Source organism: Uloborus diversus, chromosome 8, assembly GCF_026930045.1.
Source record: "Uloborus diversus isolate 005 chromosome 8, Udiv.v.3.1, whole genome shotgun sequence".
Classification (NCBI taxonomy): Eukaryota; Metazoa; Arthropoda; class Arachnida; order Araneae; family Uloboridae; genus Uloborus; species Uloborus diversus.
In genome coordinates this window covers 143,794,614-143,814,462 of record NC_072738.1, presented here as the reverse complement: position 1 = coordinate 143,814,462, position 19,849 = coordinate 143,794,614, and the positions used below count along the sequence as shown (strand labels likewise).

General features: G+C 31.3%; 1 protein-coding gene across 1 annotated transcript in view; it reads left to right on the top strand.

Moving 5' to 3' along the window:
• LOC129227662 (LEM domain-containing protein 2-like) overlaps positions 1–19,208 on the top strand; it is a 33,446-nt gene extending 14,238 nt beyond the window's left edge. Inside the window, exons 2-5 of the mRNA XM_054862254.1 lie at positions 1,003–1,139; positions 2,691–2,859; positions 9,903–9,950; positions 18,738–19,208. Coding sequence (XP_054718229.1) covers positions 1,034–1,139; positions 2,691–2,859; positions 9,903–9,950; positions 18,738–18,951 — 537 coding nt within the window. The 5' untranslated portion in view covers positions 1,003–1,033 and the 3' untranslated portion in view covers positions 18,952–19,208. The remainder of the gene's footprint in view (positions 1–1,002; positions 1,140–2,690; positions 2,860–9,902; positions 9,951–18,737) is intronic.
• The last annotated feature ends 641 nt before the right edge of the window (positions 19,209–19,849 follow it).

Genomic DNA, 19,849 nt, shown 5'->3' with positions numbered 1-19,849 from the left:
TGATGTTGACATGAAAAATATAGTAACCTTTTCTTTAGTTTTTGCTCTAGTAAAACACGGGTACTCTTGCTTTCCCCGGTATTGACACTCATTGTGTCAAAGCACATTGCACCTTCTTTATTATTTTGTGTCATTGTACTTCTGTTTTTTTTTTCAATAACTTCCAATGTTAATAAAGTTTTTCTAACAGAGTCTGGCAGTTTTAGGGTTTTTGACGGATATTCTGGCTTTCTGCCAAAATTTTGTTATTTCTTCTATTGTATTTCTTGAAGATTCTCTTACAGTTTTCTTTAGTTCAATATGGTTATGAAGAAACATACCCGCCATACGAATTGAAGGTAGTTTACTACCTGTCAGCTCACTTATGGTTGAACTAAAAAGATAAACCTCTGATTTTGATCTGATTGATGTGTTTGTCATGCTGTTATTTTAATGTAAAGAGTTTCAAAAATAAGTGCAAACTGACATTCCAACAGTGGTGAAATCAAAACCAAAACAATTAAGAATACGTACATAAGCAACAACAAGTTGAAAATTTATTCGATCACAACTGTTAAAGGAATAGATTTTATGTATTTACTTGTATTTACAAAAGTATTTTCATAAGTCTCTATATAAAATAGCAATTTTATAAAGCAATCGTTTTCTTGTTAATAAAAATAGCAATTGTATTTTACCTTAGTGAGGTCAATGGTCGTGTGTCGTATGCATCCTATTCAGCAATGATGAAAACTTTATCTGCATTGAGCTACCTCTGAATATTATCGAAATGTTTTCAAATTTTGTCTGATTTATTTTTTAATACATTGAAACAAAATTTGAGGGTAGTACTCAAAAAATTTTCACCTTCGAAATTTTGGACCACCCTAATGTGTCTTTTGCATTAATAAATATACATACTAGGTTCCTTTCTGATGTATTTATTTTAATATGTAAAAACATTTTTATAAACAGTATTAATTATCTTTGCTTTGTTTTCTAACCATGCTATTTTATCTGTAGACACTTCATTTAAATTTATCAATTTTTCGCAATGGAAAACGGCCTTTCAGTAGAGGGGTTCAACATTGCCGAACTGAGTGATGATGAACTTGCTTACCGGTTGCAAAGTCTAGGATTTATACCAGGACCAATATTGGGTAAGTCTTAGTGGTGATTAAGAATTTGTACTGGTCTCAAATGTATCTTGAAGCACTTAATTCAGTTGTTTATTCAGTAGAGGAAATATCCTTTCATAGTGACAGTAAAATTTCCTCCCTATCCAACTCAAAATTGGTGAATTGAATCGAATTGAAATCGAATAATTTCGCAAAAAAAGTGTTTTTTTTGTTAAAACGAATTTTTAGAATTTAGAGAGGGCACATACTGCATCATTTAAACTTAAAGTTGAGTGTTTTCCTCTTCTATGTTAAGAACATCATTCTGGGGTGTTTTTCTAGTATTTGGCGGGGGGGGGGTCGCTCTTTCAAATAGCAATATTTATCTACCATTCTACATTATGTTAAATTATACTAGAAATATTTCTGCACAGCATTTAAAATAATTGTAAAACAAAAAACCTGGACAAGGGTTCAGCATTTAACTTTTTGACCCAAGACACTCTTAAAAAGCACAAAATTTCATTTAAAACTTCCCCATTTGATATTTCCCATTTATATTCCTAGAATCCCTTACGAACATGTGAACAAGTGAGATTTTATTAAAAAATCCAATGTCAAGCTGTAACAGAGAAGACATTCTAACTGTGTCCCCTCTGTTACGACTATATATCTTCTAATTAGTAAAAACTTTTCAAAATTCTTACAAAATATGATTAAGCTATTATATTTTACTGTGTATACCTATTTTTAAGTTTGAAACTCTTCAATATTTTGCATAAAGTAAACTAATTTTGTAACAGAGCGGACAAATTTATTTCTGGAACGCTTTTTAATTTTACAAAATGAAAATATATGTTGAATAAAGAAAATCACTGCACACATATACTCGGAAACAATTAACCTTCATATGTGAAATAAAACTGTGTGAAAAATCACTATATTTTAAACAGTTATTGCTATTTTAAAAAGCAACATTTTTAAAGTGAAAAATCAAAACTAGAAATGTCTCTATTCATCTCGAATTTTAGACATAACTATGCCTGCATGTCAAAAACAGCCATTCAATCCAGAAACTGACATTCGGGGGAGGGGGGAGCAATACCTATTGGAGGGGTCTAAACCCCTCTTTTGTGTGCGCCATTGGTTCCTAACACTGGGCAAAATTTCTGATCCCATGACTGTCCGTTATACAGAGTTACTAGCTGTATATGACAATATTTACAAAAGGTGCTTAAAAGTTTTGCACATTTTCTGATAGATTGTTGGAGTTTGCATTAAAAATCTGAATGAAATTTTTTGTGTAATTCTATAAGTTAAAGATTATATTTTGAATTCTGTTACGTAGTACTAAAAGATTGTGTTTATTTTAATACTAAATACAATTTTTAAGAAATAATTTTTGAATCAATCAGCTTATAATGTTACAAAAGTTTTTCATTGCAAATAGTTTGAGACTTTTTTCTCAATTGATTAAACATAGTTGTATTTGTTTAAAGACTTTATATTGTTTAGCTACTATTTTTTGTAAAAAATTCAAACCAAACTTAAAAAATAATAGAAATGTTTATCATATTTTTATTGACTCAATAGCTACAACTCGTGCTGTATATCAGAGAAAACTTGCAAGATTACTTAATAAAGAAGATTTTGAAGATGTGACTGAAGAAGATGTAATTCCAGATGCTGAAATAACTCCTGATCCTTCTCCACCAACAAATTCATCTTTCCAGTCTTATACTAGTACCCCCTCTAGTTTTAAGTAAGAATGAAGAAAAAATGGATATTATTTGAATAACTCTTTGTAAAAGATCTTTTTTTTTTGTTCTAATTTTGACATCTTGAATTCAAATTATGTTTTTCGCAATCACAAGTGTGTGTATGTAGGCGTGTAAGTTTGTGGGTAGGGGGTATGTGTTTGTGTGTACGGGTTATGTGTATGTGTGTGTAGGCATGTGTTTTTGTGTCTGTGCTGGCATAAGTGTGTGGGTAGTTGTGTGTATGAATGTGTGTGTGTTTGTGTGTGTAGTTGTGTATGTATGCGTGTGTGCGTAGGACATGGATGCAACCTGGATACGGCTTTCGCTATAGGAGCAGCATCGTGAGGAGCAGGTAGATGGTGATGGTGCGGAGGGTGGCGGTGGGAAAATAAAATGATAGGAACGTCAAAAACAGTCAAATGAGAAGAATAAGCAATCGTAATTGCTCAAAACAAAATCATGTATAAATGCAGTATATTATGGCCAATTATTTTAAAAAGGCAAAATCTTTTTTTGGATCAAAAATTGAAAAGAATGTATTTTTCTAAAATTCATTGTTTGAACTTCATTATGATTCATCGTTTAGTAACCTACGGATGACCTGGTGAAAATTAAGTCATGAAAGGTGAGGTTCATTCAGTTATCCAAGAGTTAAAAGGCAAACCCATGTCCTGTATATCCATGTGCATGACTTGTAATGTACATTCCTAGTCTAGCACATTTAGTGACCTCAAATTAAAAAAAAAATTGATGTACTTCTTTTTTTTTTTTTGGAAAAGGGAGAGGTAAGAGTAATGTTTCTATAATTTGCAATAAAGATTTTAAAACTCAGCAATTGAAAGCATTTTTTAAAAATTACATATTCAACACATGTACATTACATTTTTACTAAGGTGCTTCTTTCAGTGGAAACTCCTTCACTCGGATTCTGGGGGGGGGGGGGGCTGCACATAAGCATTTGAATCCCCTCAGAAAACAAACATATAATTTTTTCATTAAGTAAAATAAAATCAAAGTAAATACTCTCTCACACACATTTTCAAAGAATTTCTCTGATTAAACTCCTCCTTTTACAATATGCAGTGATGGAACAGATGCCCCAGTTTTGCATTTTAGAGCAGAAATCTTTCACCAAAAAGGAGTAGAAATCTTTCACCAAAACGGCAATTTTGAAAGAAAATTAAGAAAATCCGGCCACTCGGCTTTTTTTTAGTTTAACAATTTGATTAGTGTATATGTTGATTTTTTTGCATACCAACTTTAACGCGTTTTAATTGTAATTTTACATTTGCTTTTCACCTTTTCCTCTTCTGTAAAATGCACCCTATTTTGTTCACTATATGTTTCTACGACTTGGATATTGAAAACTATGTGTTAGCTCTTTTGAATCCTTCATTTATTTTACCCATAGGTAGGTTTATGTGAGTGCCAGGGGTTGCACTGCACACCCAACATTTTTGGTTGGCTTTTGAAAGAAAAAAAAATTAAATATATTTTATCAGGATAAAAATATAAATAAATATATATTTCACATCTGGAAGTTTGGAAGATAACTTATATTTTTTCAGATATCATACAAGTTAATTTACTTAAAAACAAATTTGAAAATGAAATAATATGCTATTTATTGTATGATTCGTGTGTGTACCGCACATCGCCAGTTTGAGAGAAATTATGCTACATATTAACAATAAAAATATTTTATCCATTTGTCAAAAGACTCATAGAGTGATTTTCGGATGCATTGACATGTTATGTGCAACACAATTTAAAAATTTTTGTTGTTACAAACATCAAACTTTCCTAGGGATCTCCAAAGCAGAATACTACTAAATTTGCGACATATGTCGCAAAACAGATACCTGAGTTGCAGAACAATTCTGTTCAAATGTGAGAGAAAACTGACAAATTTTCTGAAGAAAGTCTGCAAACTTCAGTGAAATTTCCACAGAATCTGCAAAAACCACAGTGCAGAATATCTGCGGTGCAGAAAATTTTCAGAAACACCTGTGCCGAAAATCTGCAGAAACCGCTGTGCCAAGAATCTGCAGAAACTGCGGTGTGGCAAATCTGTAGAAACTGCAAATTTTCTACAAATATCTTCCAACTCAAGATAGAATTCTGCAGATTTCTTAAAATTAGAAGAAAATCTAAAATTCTCGCAAATAACGATGAAATAACTATAATATCTTACAAATAACGATAATTTGATGGAAAGCTCTCAATGTTGAATTAGATAAGTCCTTTGTAGGGCTTTCCCAATTGATCTTCATCCACTGCAATTTCCGCCATACACATATGTTTTGGAAACATTCCAACATTCCAACACGTCCGTTGCCGGAAATTGCGTGTCTTGTTTGAGATTCCAATCCCTTTGCACACAGAAAATATTTAAATTGTTTAGAAAGTTTTGAAGTATTATTATGCAACCCAAACTCGACTCATTTTATTTATTACTTCAGTAATTTCTTTTGCTCCTTCATGTTATGTAAAATTTACCAAAAAAAATGTGGTTTGACACCTCTGTTCGGATTTTTATAAAATTTTGTATCTTTGTTCTTTCAATGCATTTTAGAAAGCATATAAACTATTTTTGGAGAATCTCAATCAGTTTGGGTTTGACACCCTATTCAAGTTTTTTTGATTTTATAGTTTTCATGATCAACTAATTTTCCAAGGTCAGTGCTCTTTAATTAGTCATTTGGTTGAAAGCCGCAATGTTTCCGGAAATATCTCATTTCCACAGAAATAAATAGCAACAGTCCAGTTAAAAAAATTAAAAGTCCTATACAAAACGATTTTTGGCACCCAGTTTGAAGAAATGTCACGTTTTTTAGCGTACAATGCTTGAAGTACTTGCAGAACAATTTTGGTCAAATGATTTTACGTTGTGGAACATCATAAAATATTCTGCTTTGGGGTCAGGGATTCTTAGCAAGTCACCGTTTTCCTCATGAGTGTTACCTTTATAAAACATTCTGTAATTTGTTTTCTAAAGATAAATAATGTAACAAATCTTGATAAAACTAGCTCAAATACTCAGTAATACCCCAATTGTTATAAATATTTATTTATTTAAGAAATTTTAAGTACAGAGTAAAACCCCCCTCCTAACGGACACCCCTCTTATGCGGACAATTTTTAATGCCCCAGTTCCAATGCAATTAATATTATTAAACCCCTTTCCTGGGGACACCTTTCTATTGCAGATGAAAAAAAATTTCCCGTTAGTGTCCGCATTAGAGGGATTTTACTGTATTTGTATGACTGTTAATCTCATGAGTGTTATTTTGTTTCCTAAATGAAGGATAAAGTTTACAATAAAGACATATTAAATCAAGCATTAAATGTTTTCATTGCATTTACCATAAATAGCTATAAAAATCAATATTGAAACCAAGTTTTAATGATTAAAGAAAACGTTTATCAATACAAATGCTGAATTAGCTATAGTAACACTCATGAGAGATGAACTCATGAAATAATTTATTGTAGAGTTTTGGCCCCTGTAATTCCTCTAAAATATCTAGTATTTTGAATATCATATCTTTAGAATTAAGAGTTTTTTTCCTAAACAACACACACAAGTTTCATTTTTGCAAACATTAGCTTCGAGTGAAAAAATATATTTCTTTGATAAAGGTATCAGTTAAAGGCAGTGGCGTAACTACACTTTCTGCCGTCCGGGGCGGTTCCTCAATTTGCCGCCCTTTTTTATGGGAAATAGTTGACATATTAAAGAGGCAAAAGTATTTTGATAAGATTTTAATAAACAAGAAAAAACTTTCTTCCTTCTTTTTTTTTTTCTTGCAGAAGAAAAAAAAGGTAATTCAGAGTCCCACTGAAACATCCAAAGTAAGTTAAAATTCGGAATTTTAAGCAATTTTTAGTAATGCTTATAGAAAAGATGCTTAGAGCTCCTTCCAAATTTTTCTTCTGTTTTCAAAATGAAAATTAGTTTTCTGCATTCTTTGGTGACGTTAGGGGGGTTGGGACTTCTCAAGAACACTCAAGTGTTAAAAAAGCAATTTTAGGCTCTTTTTGGATACGTGAAGATGTTGAGGAAGATTCAGGGACGCTGTCCGGAATGCTTTTCAACAAAATTTAAAAACATGTAAATGTAGTCTATCTAGTTGTATAAGTATATCCCCTAACTCCAACAAAGACTGGATTTTCCTCCAGAAATATTTTCAAACATGAAATCAATTTTGGTTTATCTTTGATGACGTTTAAGAGAATAGGGAACGTTCCGGAGCTCTCTGGAAATTTTTCAATGCTGAAGTTTTAAAAACGCAATTGAAAGCTATATTTGATGGCATAAGTTTCCAAATGTTTCCAAAAATGTTGGGAAGTCAGGATGGTATTTCCATCTCCCATGGAAACTTTTTGAAAATGACGTCCTAAAAACGCATCTTTAGTCGTTGTTTGATGGACAACGGTATGAGAGGAAAGAGAGTTTGGAGGGGGGTTCCCACCCGAAATTTTTTTCCGAAACTGTTGCTCATTTTAAGCTCTTCCCTACTGAGAAAAAAAGGATTTGCGGTCTTCCCTCAAATTTCTGAAAATGAAATTTGGAGCCAACTGTTGTGACGTTAGGTGATTTCGTGCACATCTGGGGTCCTTCCTTAGAATATTTTTGAAGTTAAAGTTTAAAAAACTCAACTTTAAGCTATTTTTGGAGACATTGGATCAGATGGGGATTTTAAAGTTCAAAGTTGATGTCCTAAATTTATACAGGAAGCGTCAGGGCTTGATCACCCTCGGGAATTTGTTGGTATTGAAGTTATAAAAATTCAATAATCAGTACTAGGCTAAAAGATGAGATGTGAACGGGTGGGGTGGACATTATCCTTTGGAAATGTTTCGAGACCAAATTTGGATGATTCTCTTTTTCACTAATAGAGGTCGAAATATGAAAGGCTTCGTCTATAGATCATTTTACTAATTAAAAACCTTTCCTTAAAACGAATGACTAAATGAAACTCATTGCATAAAGGAATTAGTTGATATAGTGCAGTAGTCCAAGCAATTTTTATTGGAGTTGTGAATAATTTTTTTATAAAATGAGCATAAAATCCATTCTCTCTTAGTGAAAATTTTGTAGTCAATGACCAATCAAAGCAATTGTTGAAACAAGTAATGCTATCCTTAAAATGAGAAAGAAATCGCCCACCATTTGAGACCTCTCTCCTTTTACCCTTGATGTCACTTTCCTTTAAAAAAATATAAAAAAAATTTTAATATGGTGGTTTTCTCGGAACTTACTTGAAGTCAAGTGGTAGCTTCATCATAATGAAAGGTTGTGAAATTTATCGTTTCCTCCGTAATAGTTAACCTTAACAACAAAAGGAAGAAAAAAACAAACATGGTGCCTTGACTTTACATTACCACCTCCCTTAGTCTGTAGCTTCAGATGAAGGAAAAGAAAAAGCAAACAATAGTGCTGAGATGTTCACAAGAAAAATACATTTTGTATTACAGTAATTTTATCATCATAGTCATGCTAAAACTTTACAATTTGGAGACCTTTTTCTTTTTTGCCTCCAGTAATAGATCAAAAGCATGATTTCCTTATGGGGAAAACGCGTTAAATTTTTTAACATCAAAAGTGTAAAATTGCCACCTCCCAAAAAGTGCCACCCAGGGCAGACTGCCCCCTCCGCCCCTCCCTAGCTACGCCATTGGTTTAAGGTAATACAATATCTATAACTATGGATCTACTTATTATTTAGGTCTCCTTTAAATTTGGGAGTGTTACTCTGTCCTCATGAATGTTACTTGTCAAAAGTAACATTCATTAGCGGTAACACTAATGAGATTTATAGAAGAATTCTTTGCTGGAATAAATTCTATCGGTGTTTTTGAAAATTTAATTCTCTTTTTTGCTTCACAAAAAATACATTACTGCCTAATTTTATATTTCTATAATTAAAAAAATATTACAAAATAAATGGGTAACACTCATAAGAGATGATTAAAATGATCTTCACATTGAATTGTGCATAAGAAACAAATATGGCTTCCCTAACACTGTTGCAAACTATGATAAAGAAATATTTTGCACATAAAAAATATTTAATTCCCTGGGGTAACACTCACAAGTTGCACTTGAGGACAAAAACAACATTTAAATTTTAAAGTGTTAGATGAGCAATTCAGTAAAATTAATTTTAGCTTTCTTTAACTAACAAATATTACTTCCTTCTTCAATGCACAAGAAGTAAAAAAGCTGCTTGAAAGCATACAAAAATTTAGGAAATGTGAATTTTCTTGTCAGGCCAAAGAAGTTTCCATTACTAACTAACTAAAGTAATAGAAAAGGCTTATTGATCTACAATCATGAAAAAAAGTATTCAATGTAATGAATTAAGTGTAAAACAATGCCTTACTAAACGCTTTTGCAATGCCCCCCTCCAAAAAAAATCATCATTAAGTTGAACAGAAAGAGTCAGAACACCAAACTGTCAATATTTTTGAAAATCAACCAAAATAAATAATTAATTACATTACATTTTATTGGTATAACACTACAATTTCTTTTACTTAGAGACAACAGTGTCAAATAAAAGTTCGAAAGTGTAGAAAGCTATACAGTATTTTAAAAAATAATAATTTTTAGTAGTCTTAAAATTTTGATGGGCTAGGCAGGTTATGTAATTATTAAATATCTTAGTTTTCATATAGTATACTTCTAGCCCCTTCCCTCCAGATGGCTACTCTAGAGATTTTATTAGCTTCTATCAATGCTGTATTAAGCAACCATTTTCCCACTTTCTGTGTTTTTCCCCATGTTTTGTTGACTCATATTCCTGATAGTTTGAACAGAGTAAGCATCTAATTTTATTAGCTAAAATTTTATAACGGGATGCTGTATTTCTTCGCATTCTTTTTTAAATGATTTTTAGGAACTTCTATTAATGTTAGCTTAGTTCTGATTTTGTATTACATTTAAATACAAATAGTTCTAGTTATGCTGCTGTTGATTGTTCAATATTTGATTTAATCTTGTCCTCCAAATCATTAATATTAATTTTATATTTTTCAGTTATGAAGCCCTAAGAAGGCGTCCACTTGCTCGGGTGGATGGTGAAAAGTAAGTATTAGCAGCATTTTTGTTATAAATGGGAAAAGTGGTATGGTTGAATCCTGAAAACGGCATCCCTCCAAAACCAGACTGATTCCCTGGCAGGGCAAAAGAATCCCACACATAGACCTCTAATTTTACTCATTCCCAATATTAACCCCCATTTTCAAATTTGGTCCCTTTTCGGTGTATGTTAGGTCAAGTTCTTGAGAACTATTCTGTATTTAAGTATATTGTTAAATAGCATTACTTTGTTGTGAAGCAGATTCTTCCTGACAGCTGCTGACACGTTACTTTGCAAATGATGAGAATTGGCGTTAATTTCCAACTTAATCATGCTTGATTAAGTTAAGCGATAAATATTCAATCTTGATTAGGATCATTCCATTTAAAACGGTCATTTTGTCTAGCATGTAGCACCTCATATATTTCATTAAAAGTAATACTGTTGGCTCTCTGTTTAACGTTGCTCTATATAACAACTTTCTCTGTTTAAAGACGGCTTTTCAGAGTCCCGTGTTCTCCGCTGTAGTTTGAAAAGCATTTTATTTAAGGACGCATTCTACTTAAGGACAATTTTTTGCGGTTCCTTGAAAGTCGGAAATCAGAGTCAACTGTACTCTAAAATTGTAAGGAACAAACTTTTCGTGGAATGATCCCATTCAATGGTTTAAAAATTGTTATTTCTCAGCAAATGAGATATGTTTCCTTTTCTTTGGAACCTTAGCTTTCAAAATCTAAAATTGTTTTGTCATTGCTATATTGACAGATTAAAAAATTAACTAGTTCATATAGCAAGTTACAAGGAGTTGACTTTGGATCTCCTGCATGTAATGCTTGTCAGTAAATTAAATTTTAAAAAACAAAATTAATTAATGAAAATGTAACTGTACCAAGAGTATCTTTATCGAATGCAAAGATTAAAAAATGTGCTTCTGTCTGTTTTATTAAAATATTAAGGTCTATAACAAAATTTTAGTGAAATTATTGTCTGATTGTCCCGCACATGGGACGGTGGAATGGCCCAATAATGCAAAATGCAGGTATTTTAAAGCAATCACAATTTGCTTAGACCATTTGCACTTGACCATAGTTGATGTTCCTATGATTTTCCTTTTTATGCTTATATTGCACACTCCTAGTCCATGGACCTCTGTCAGCATGTCCTTCGTCCTTGGCTGTGTCCCAGAAACACCTTTATTTATGTCCGACCCTTTCGACTTTGCTCTAACCTCTTTAGATATCCTGCGCACAACATCTCACATAAAGCCCCTAGAAACATATGCAGAGATGGTAAAAAGGTTTGTTTTGCACTAAGATATTTTAAACTTGGGGGAAAGTTATGTGCCCGCTATCCTATGAAGCAGGGCTGTCCAACCGCAAAGAGCCCATGAGTCAGAATTCCGGTCACTGATCACCTGGCATGCCGCAGTTTGAAAAAGCTGAACAATAACCTCTTTCCTCTTATACAATAACAATTAATAGTTGAATTATTAATTATAAAACAAAGAATCAGAAGGATTATAAAACAATTTGCTTTCATTTTAATGGGATGAGGCCAATCGGCCTTCTTTACAAGGACAGGAATGTCAACACCGATGTTCGTCGATGAAGAAGTATCCTGAATAAGAAGTTGTGGCGGGCTGCCAGTTGGACAGCCCTGCTATAAAGGATTGATCTGAAAAAAATTTAAATGCAGCATTTGTTTTTATCATTTGAGAATTTTTTATTGAGAGCATTTTCGCAAATGTTCGGCTATGTGTTACTCATAGTGAACGAACACGTCTTTTAGAGTTTATAAATACAATTTAAAATAAAATTTGCTAATAATGAATTAAGTGTATCATTTGTTTCCTATTTAATTTAATAACTCAAACATTCAGTTCCAAGGCTTCTGATAAATTTTCGTTCTGATGCACATCATGTTTTTGGTTTTGAAGACAGCATCATAGTGCATGGCACTGCATAGTTTCTAGTTGCTGATCATAATCCACAGGCAAAATATTGGAATCATTAAAACGCATGGCGTGTCGTTTTTTAATATTTTGGTTTATATGTTACTGTGAAAGTCAGAAATCTGATAAATGTTGACATTAGCACCTGAATATCAACATTCACATGCTAAATGCACTATCGAAAGAAAATTGTTTTTTCTTTTGAAAATTTTAGTCATTAAACTACCGTTACTGTAATTAACATGAAATGCTTCTAAAATTTTTGTTCACAGATTCTTTCCTGGTACCAAACGGATGAAAACTGAAAATGTTTAGTCATTGCCCATTGTTTTACTTTTCTAATTAGAGTAAAATGTGGTTTTAAAAAAAAAATGTTTTTATGAATGAAAATGTAAGAATCATACAATTGTTCATGTTGTCTAAAAATATGTGGATGATCATTTTCCTAGTTTCTGTTTTATAAAAACTAATGCAAGTGTTTTTAATGATAATATCTGTCTTCATATACAGTGGGCGCCACTTAATGTGACCACGGTTAATGTTATCATGCGCTTAGTGTTATCAGAATCACGAAGTCCCGCAACATCTGTTTATTAACATGTGTTAAAAGCATCGGATATTGTAATCAGTGTCTTTGTTCACTGATATCATTTTTTCATAAACTTTCAATTTTTCTCTCTTTTGTTGTTTCTCAATCAAAAGAAAAACAAAGGCAAGCCCTGACAAGTAGCTTCCAGGAGAACAAGTTCTCTTCTAATCGGTAAAGCTGAAGAAGTTTTCTCCCTGCTGAGTTACACTAAAAACTTTGCTCTAAATGGCCAAACATTTTAGAAATTGAGAAAAGGCACAATGATTTAACTGTCCAGGAAAAAATTGACATTTTAAATTGCTTTGACAATTTACTTATGGTGAGTCAAAGAAATGCTGCAGAATAACTTAGCCTTTCTCAGTCACTATAAATACTGTTAAGAGTTCCGGTGCAGCTTCAAATTTTCTTGAAATGACGACACAGTTCTTGAGAAAACATAGGAGATTTATTTACACTCATTGTTCATCCATTGCGCGAGTAATCACCATAAAAATAAAGTCCAAATTCGAAAAGTCTTTATGAAAAAATGTTCAAAGTCACACTTACTCCAAGAAAGTCCTCAAGAAGCCCCACGTTGGGCGCCAAATATTAACCGATCTGGTGCAACTTCCAACTTTCTTGAAAGGACGACACAGTTCTTGAGAAAACACAGGAGATTTATTTACTCTATGTACAGGAAAGATCGTTAACAGCTGCTAAATTCACTATAGCAATTAGGCAAATATCAATTAACACCGTATACTCAATGATGGCACACGTATTTACATCCAAATACGCAAAACAACACAGCGAAATGCCTCGCAGTAAACAGAGCTAATACACTCTCAGTACAAATTCTCAATCGAGACTTACTTTTTATCAGGCGGCACGGCTATTTATAGATATCGAAAGAGAAGTTTTCACAAAATTCGAAATGCCTCTCGATTTTCTTTTGTTTTTAAATTCATTCACGAATCTTATCAATGAAAAATAGGGGACCATATGCTTCAGTCGAATGTTAGGGGGTTGTATGTACATTACACAAAACTGTTTACAGGTTAGGTTACTACAATAGTTTTAGATGAAAGATAATGGAATAAACGCCCAATTTAGACAGATTACAACAAATTAATCATAAAAATAATTACTATATACAGAATTTGTAACAATACAAAAAAATCGTGACAAAATTGAAAACAAAGTGAAGCTAAATGAAAATTTAAACAACCAGCGAAACTGTGCTGGAAAACATTGTGAAGTTGAATCTGCTATGAAACTGATTTACAAATGTCAGAGTAAAGGGTGCTCAAGTCAACAGTCCGTTAATGTGGCAAAAAAGAGAAGATCTTGCATTTGAAATGACTTTGTAGCGTCGGATGGGTGGTTTAATGAATAGAAAAAAAGAGCTATTCATTTCTGCTCATTTAGTAATTTATAATTTAAAACTATGTTTAGTTGAGTCATTGTAATTTTAACTTGCAGTTGTAAAAATAAATGCTTCTTAATTGACAAAATCATCATTTTGTGTGATCTGAAGTCACAAAGTGATCACAATAAGCGGCCCCTACTGTATAATTACTGTTTCTTCATGGTTTGAATTATCCTGTCACTAGTGATTGCAATACTGGATCTGTAGTACAATACAACACTGGATCAAAGATGCACTTCCAGTATTCAGTTTTTTTTTAAACGTGATACCGTTGTACTGGTATTCATACTGATATTAAAAATTTCTCTAAAGAGAATTGAAAACATATTGTTTCGTTGCCATATTTCATAGTTTTGTGCAAAAAGTGCTTTATTTATGAAAATTAACTGAATAAATTTTAGGTGAAGGAACAAATGTTATATAATAAAAATCTATAATAGTAAGAAAAATAATGCATCTATTGAATTGTTATGGAAGCAAGAACACATTTTAGTGCATAAAAGTTCTTGCAGTTGAAAATACTCTTTCTGAATTCACGCTGGTCAGTGGTACTATTTATAATGTGCGATACAACTCCTCTAATTGCCTCAAAGGCCTTTATCTTTAAATAATTCGATTTCATGTGTGCTGGTTTTGATTAGTTCTTTTTTGAATTTTTAACAAGTTGCAATTTTTCTTAGAGAGAGTTTTGTTGTAATTTGTCTTATATTCTTTTCCAATATCAACATCATCTTCCACGATTTTTTTTTATCAGAATAGGTGTGTGTTTTCCTTTTATAAGCCCTTTGGTTTGAAATTTACAATGAACATAGCTAAATTTGATCTTGTTAATTTCTTTTATTCATTTTCTTTTTCTTTCAAAACTCTCTGTAATTATTTACTCATCTGAAAATATTTTCCAGTTGACTATGCCTCTCTTCCATGCAGATTTTAATTACTATAAAGTTGCTAAATGTTAGTTCGCTAAGTATACAGCTGAATTCCGAGACCACTTTTTATACTAACAAGAAAAGTTTTTCTTGCAATTCAGTACAATTAAGACAAATATTAAAAATATATTTCATAAAGTATTGCTGCTATTGATGTTTGGAATAAATTATTCGTAGTGCAAATACATTTGTTATCATACTTCAAATTAACATTTACAAAATGGCAAGTGAAGTAATCAAGAAAGTGGAAGAAGTAAAAACATGGTGCACATGAATGGTCAAAAATGCGATTTATCACAACATCTAGTGATGAAAATATCATTTTGTATTCTTTCTGCTACTTTTATTAATTGCTATTCTAGTAATTTGCACTTTTGAAACCAAACTTTACATCAATAAATTGATTTTAATACCGTCTCACTTGAGAAGAAACGTGCATTTAAAATACCAATTGTATATCTAATACTTTAAATTGAAAGTTCTTTAATTAAAACTTTTAAAATACTTTTCATTAATACCAAAAGTACCGGTATTATAAATTATAGATTGGTTCAAAATACCAATTTTTGGTATTATACCAGTATTGCGATCACCACCTGTCACAGTTATTATATTGTCAAAGCTTAAGAAAAATAGCAACCATGACAAGTGCTAATGGCTTTGAAGACTGGCACAAAAAATTTGATATTAAAAGCCGTACTTGGGGTTTCTATGTTAAATCTGCCCTTGCGGCTTTTTCGGCTCGCACTTGGGGGATCATTTTGGTGTCGAATAAAAGTAATTTAGCCAAACTTTCAGTTCTTTATCTCAACCGACCTTCGAGTTTTTCAAAAAAAAAAACCTCTCTTTTCGATTTAATTTTTTTTTCATAATAAAATTCAAAATTAATGGATGGTAATTTTTTTCCTTATTCTTAGGAGAAATACATGAAAAATTATTATAGTCATAAATTTTTAACGGAAAGCCGATTTTTGTGACGGAAATAAAAGACTTAAATATTTTTTTTCAATGCCTTTCTTAAAAGTGTCACTCACCAAATTTTGTCAGAAAAATGTCTTTTATACTCTTCTATACCCAGAATTTTTTTTTTTTTTTTTGAAATTTTTAAAGTAGTGGAACAATTTAAAAAAAAAAGAATAATAAATAAAAAGTGATTTTTTTTTCTCATTATTTTGTGTTTAAACAAATTTAAATATTTTAGCACAAGGTGCACAACAATGAATAATACAAGAACAAGTTTTTTCAAATTCCGTAGCCGGGTTTCTATGTTAAAACTTATGTAACTTTCTTGTAATCCAGTTTTTCCAAAGAAAAAACAAAGAAAATGTTAATAATAATCTATGTTGGAGGAGAGGGGGATATTGCTTGACAAAATTTAAAAATATTTTTAAAAAAAACTTTTCTTAAATTCATTTTAGTTTTAAAAAAAATGTTAGATTGGAAGTCTTATTGTGTAGTTAATCGATTTCATATTTGCCGGTTTTATGTCTCTGAATTATGACTACAGCTGTACTATTGGCTGTATGTAATTTAAGCATTAGTTTTTAGCAGTTTGTTTTTATATAATAAAGGTCGAATTTCTCCAATAGACAAGGTAAAAATATTTTAAGTTTTGAAAAAAATATCATTAAAATATTTATCAAAAAATCATATTTTGTATTTTCTTTGTCATTTGTCTTAAATTTTCCTAAAGGCTCAAGTGAAATTTTTATGAACTATTCAGAATGGAGCTCAACTGACTCAAAGCAATTACTCAAATCAAAAACTGAAATATAGGATCGAAATATCATGGAGAAAATCTTTTAAATACTTTCCATGATGGTTTATTCAAATCAAAATGTTTTCTCAAAAGTTATTGGGAGAGAGAGGGTAGACCTACAGTTCCAGTTCTCAAAACCCTAGCTTCAAATTTTTATTTTTCAACTTTTATCTAATTTTTTATTGACTTTCTTTCTGTTTCTAGCGCCTGCTGTTTATCATTTATACATTTATTTAGTATTCAGAAATGTCTCAGAGTATTGATTTTTATATCTTTCTGTCTTAAACTTTGTGTTGCTTTTCTTTTTGTGTTTTTGACATTAATGTTTTTGTGTTATACATTACAAATTAAATGTTCCATCATTTTATACATAGTATTTTTAAAACTAACTAACAAAGTTAGTCTGCTTTGTTTATAATTTTACAGACTTCTTGTCCTTTTCAAAATTTAAAGTGCCAAATTAATGTAATTGGACAACATTCATTCATTAAAATTTTCCAACTACTTAATTATAAAAATATTTTTATATGAAAGTTCTTTCATGGATAACAAGTTTTAAAATTCATTTTTTTCTTTATAAATATGATAAATATTAAATAAAACATGTCATGCATGCTTAAAAGAAATGTTGCGAGAAGTTTCCTTCCGGGTGGAGGCAGAGGCAAAGAAAATTCTGGTTTCACTTGCTAGTAGATGCAATTGATTGTATTTGATTCACTTAAATTCTGTTAGAGTTGAATTTGCTTTATGTCTACACTGAATAATCTTAAGTTCTTTGTCATTCACTATTTGCCGCCTCTTTCATATTAGGAGTAAATGTTTTAATATTTTCATATTCGCAATAAAATGTTTTATTGGCAAAATTTGGTTAAAAGTACTTCTTTTGACATTGAAATGAAAATTTCTATAGTATTTATACTATCCATAATTTTACCATCAATTGTTGAATTTCTTTACTTTTTTTTTTTTTTGACATTAAGACCTGACTTAATAAATTGTACTTTCTGGAAGGGAGTTGGTATGGGTTGGAGAAATTTATTGTAATTTTGGTCACAATTACCTTACATGCATTCAGATGTACTATTATTATTATTATCTGACTTTTTTCTGCATTTCAAATATTTATTTATATATAACACATGTTGTGTGATGTACATGCTGTCACAAATTTTAAAACATTCTACATTATCTAGAACTTTTAATTACTGTCATGAATACTTCACTATTAACTTTCAGCAGCATAAAGTCTCTTGCTTTTTGTTCCAACTATGCAGTCATTGACATTTTGCTTTGGTAAATGATTATTTTTATGTAAAGTTTCCAGTATGCGTTTTAAAAGGCAAATGCCTCTATTAAAAGCTTCTATTACATTTTACTTGTATTGGGGGTAAAATTTTCTTGGAGTTATATTAATTAAAATGTTTTATACATTACATACATGTTTTTTAAAAGTAATATAATCTGTATCCATGACATGGTAATTTAGCCAGCGTGTTTTAAATCTAGATAAAATGTTATTAGTTGTATGTTCAGCCCCTTGCATTTTCAGAAGTTGCTAAACGTTTTGTTCTGTTTAAAAGTAAAATTCCTGGTTCGCCAACCTCTAAAATTTTCAAACTCACTTTCCAACTATGTATAAGCTTAACTGAACTGCAGTGATGGATCAGTAAACATTGCTTTGTAAGGAAAAAGTATAATAAGTATCATTTTCTTCACCTTGTTAGAAAGAATCGACCAACAGCAAAGTATTAGTCATCTTTTCATATGGTTGTATATTATACTTAGACTTTCTGTTAATGGTGATTGGTTAAGTTAGTTGAAATTTTAAATTATGTGCCCTAAAAAATTAATAATTTACAGAAAACATTAAATCTGATGCTGTAAATTATGTAGTATAGTTTATTCTTTCAGACAAAAACTAATCATCAGCCTAATTAGTTCTGAAAGTATTTATCCTTGTTATTTTGCTCTGGCTATTATATTCGTCATTCTAGTTTATACTTTCAACCAATGTTTTTGAATGAGTTGATTTCCTTCCTATTTTAGAACTTTTGGCAACAATTTTTAAAGTTTTGTTTTAATTGAAAAATGTATGCTGTTAGTCATTCCACTATCAACCGCTTATGCCTGTTTTCGTCTTTCCTTCCCTCCCGTAGCTGGTCGGAGCGACCCCCTGTGCTCTCGCCCCACAGACCTTGGAGCGCAGACGATATAGTCACTCGGGCGCCCACACCACCACCTGTTGCTGAAAAACCTCTGTCTCCTGCTTTGAAGATAACTGCTGTGCTTGTGTTGCTTCTGTTTGCTTTCCTTGTTTATTACAATATGGATTCTACCCCAACAAATCCTTTCCCTTCTCAAGACCTGTAGCTGTTAAAAGTGCCTAAAATCTACCTTTATTTTGCTAATATAATTTGTTGAGGAAGTGTGGACTTGTAACTGGTGTTTAAACATTCTCTTTAGTGAATCGCATTTCATGCTGTAAAAGTTTTATGTTAATATATAATATGTGACGTACTTGAAAATAGTGTGTCAATTTTGACAAAAAAGGTGAATGTTATTTATGAGTTAGTATTGAAATCTTCTAAATCACACATTGTGTAATAATAATAAAAGTTTTTATATGATGGGGTGACATGATTATCATTTTGTACCATCAATACTGTAAAGTTTTTTTTTTTTTTTGGTCGGTGTTGATTGTAAAAAATGAAAAAGAAACAATTTATTGATTTATACTTTATTTAATAACTTGAGCCAATGAAAAATATGGAGTAATAAATTATTCTTTAAATGCATAGGAATTTCTCAGAAAGCTGATAAGGATGCAGCCTTTCTAGAATTTAAAAAATATTTTTCAAATGTACGATGTATAGGTTCATCAAATTACAAATACATTCAATATCAGATTTTCTTCCCGCTTTCAATTATAAGAAGACGAAGAATGAAAAAAAAAATAACGATGTTCACACAAAGCGAATCTAAGCATAAAAACTTTAAAACTTTTTATTTGAAAGCCAACAAAAAGCAAATTTGCAAAAAGATTTTCGCATGCGTCGTGCCATAGATGAGGTTGTATTTGAAAACAAAAAAAAAGGGGGTAAGTATTACATTTTCCCCAATACTTCATTGGATATGAGTCAATTTTTCAGCAATTTTAAGGTAGTGATACAAATCTAATTTTTCGTTTTCCCACTTGGAACGTTTTTATTACCGGTTCAATAGTCAACTTATAATCTGGGCTGCACTGTACTAATATTGTGAGTTAACA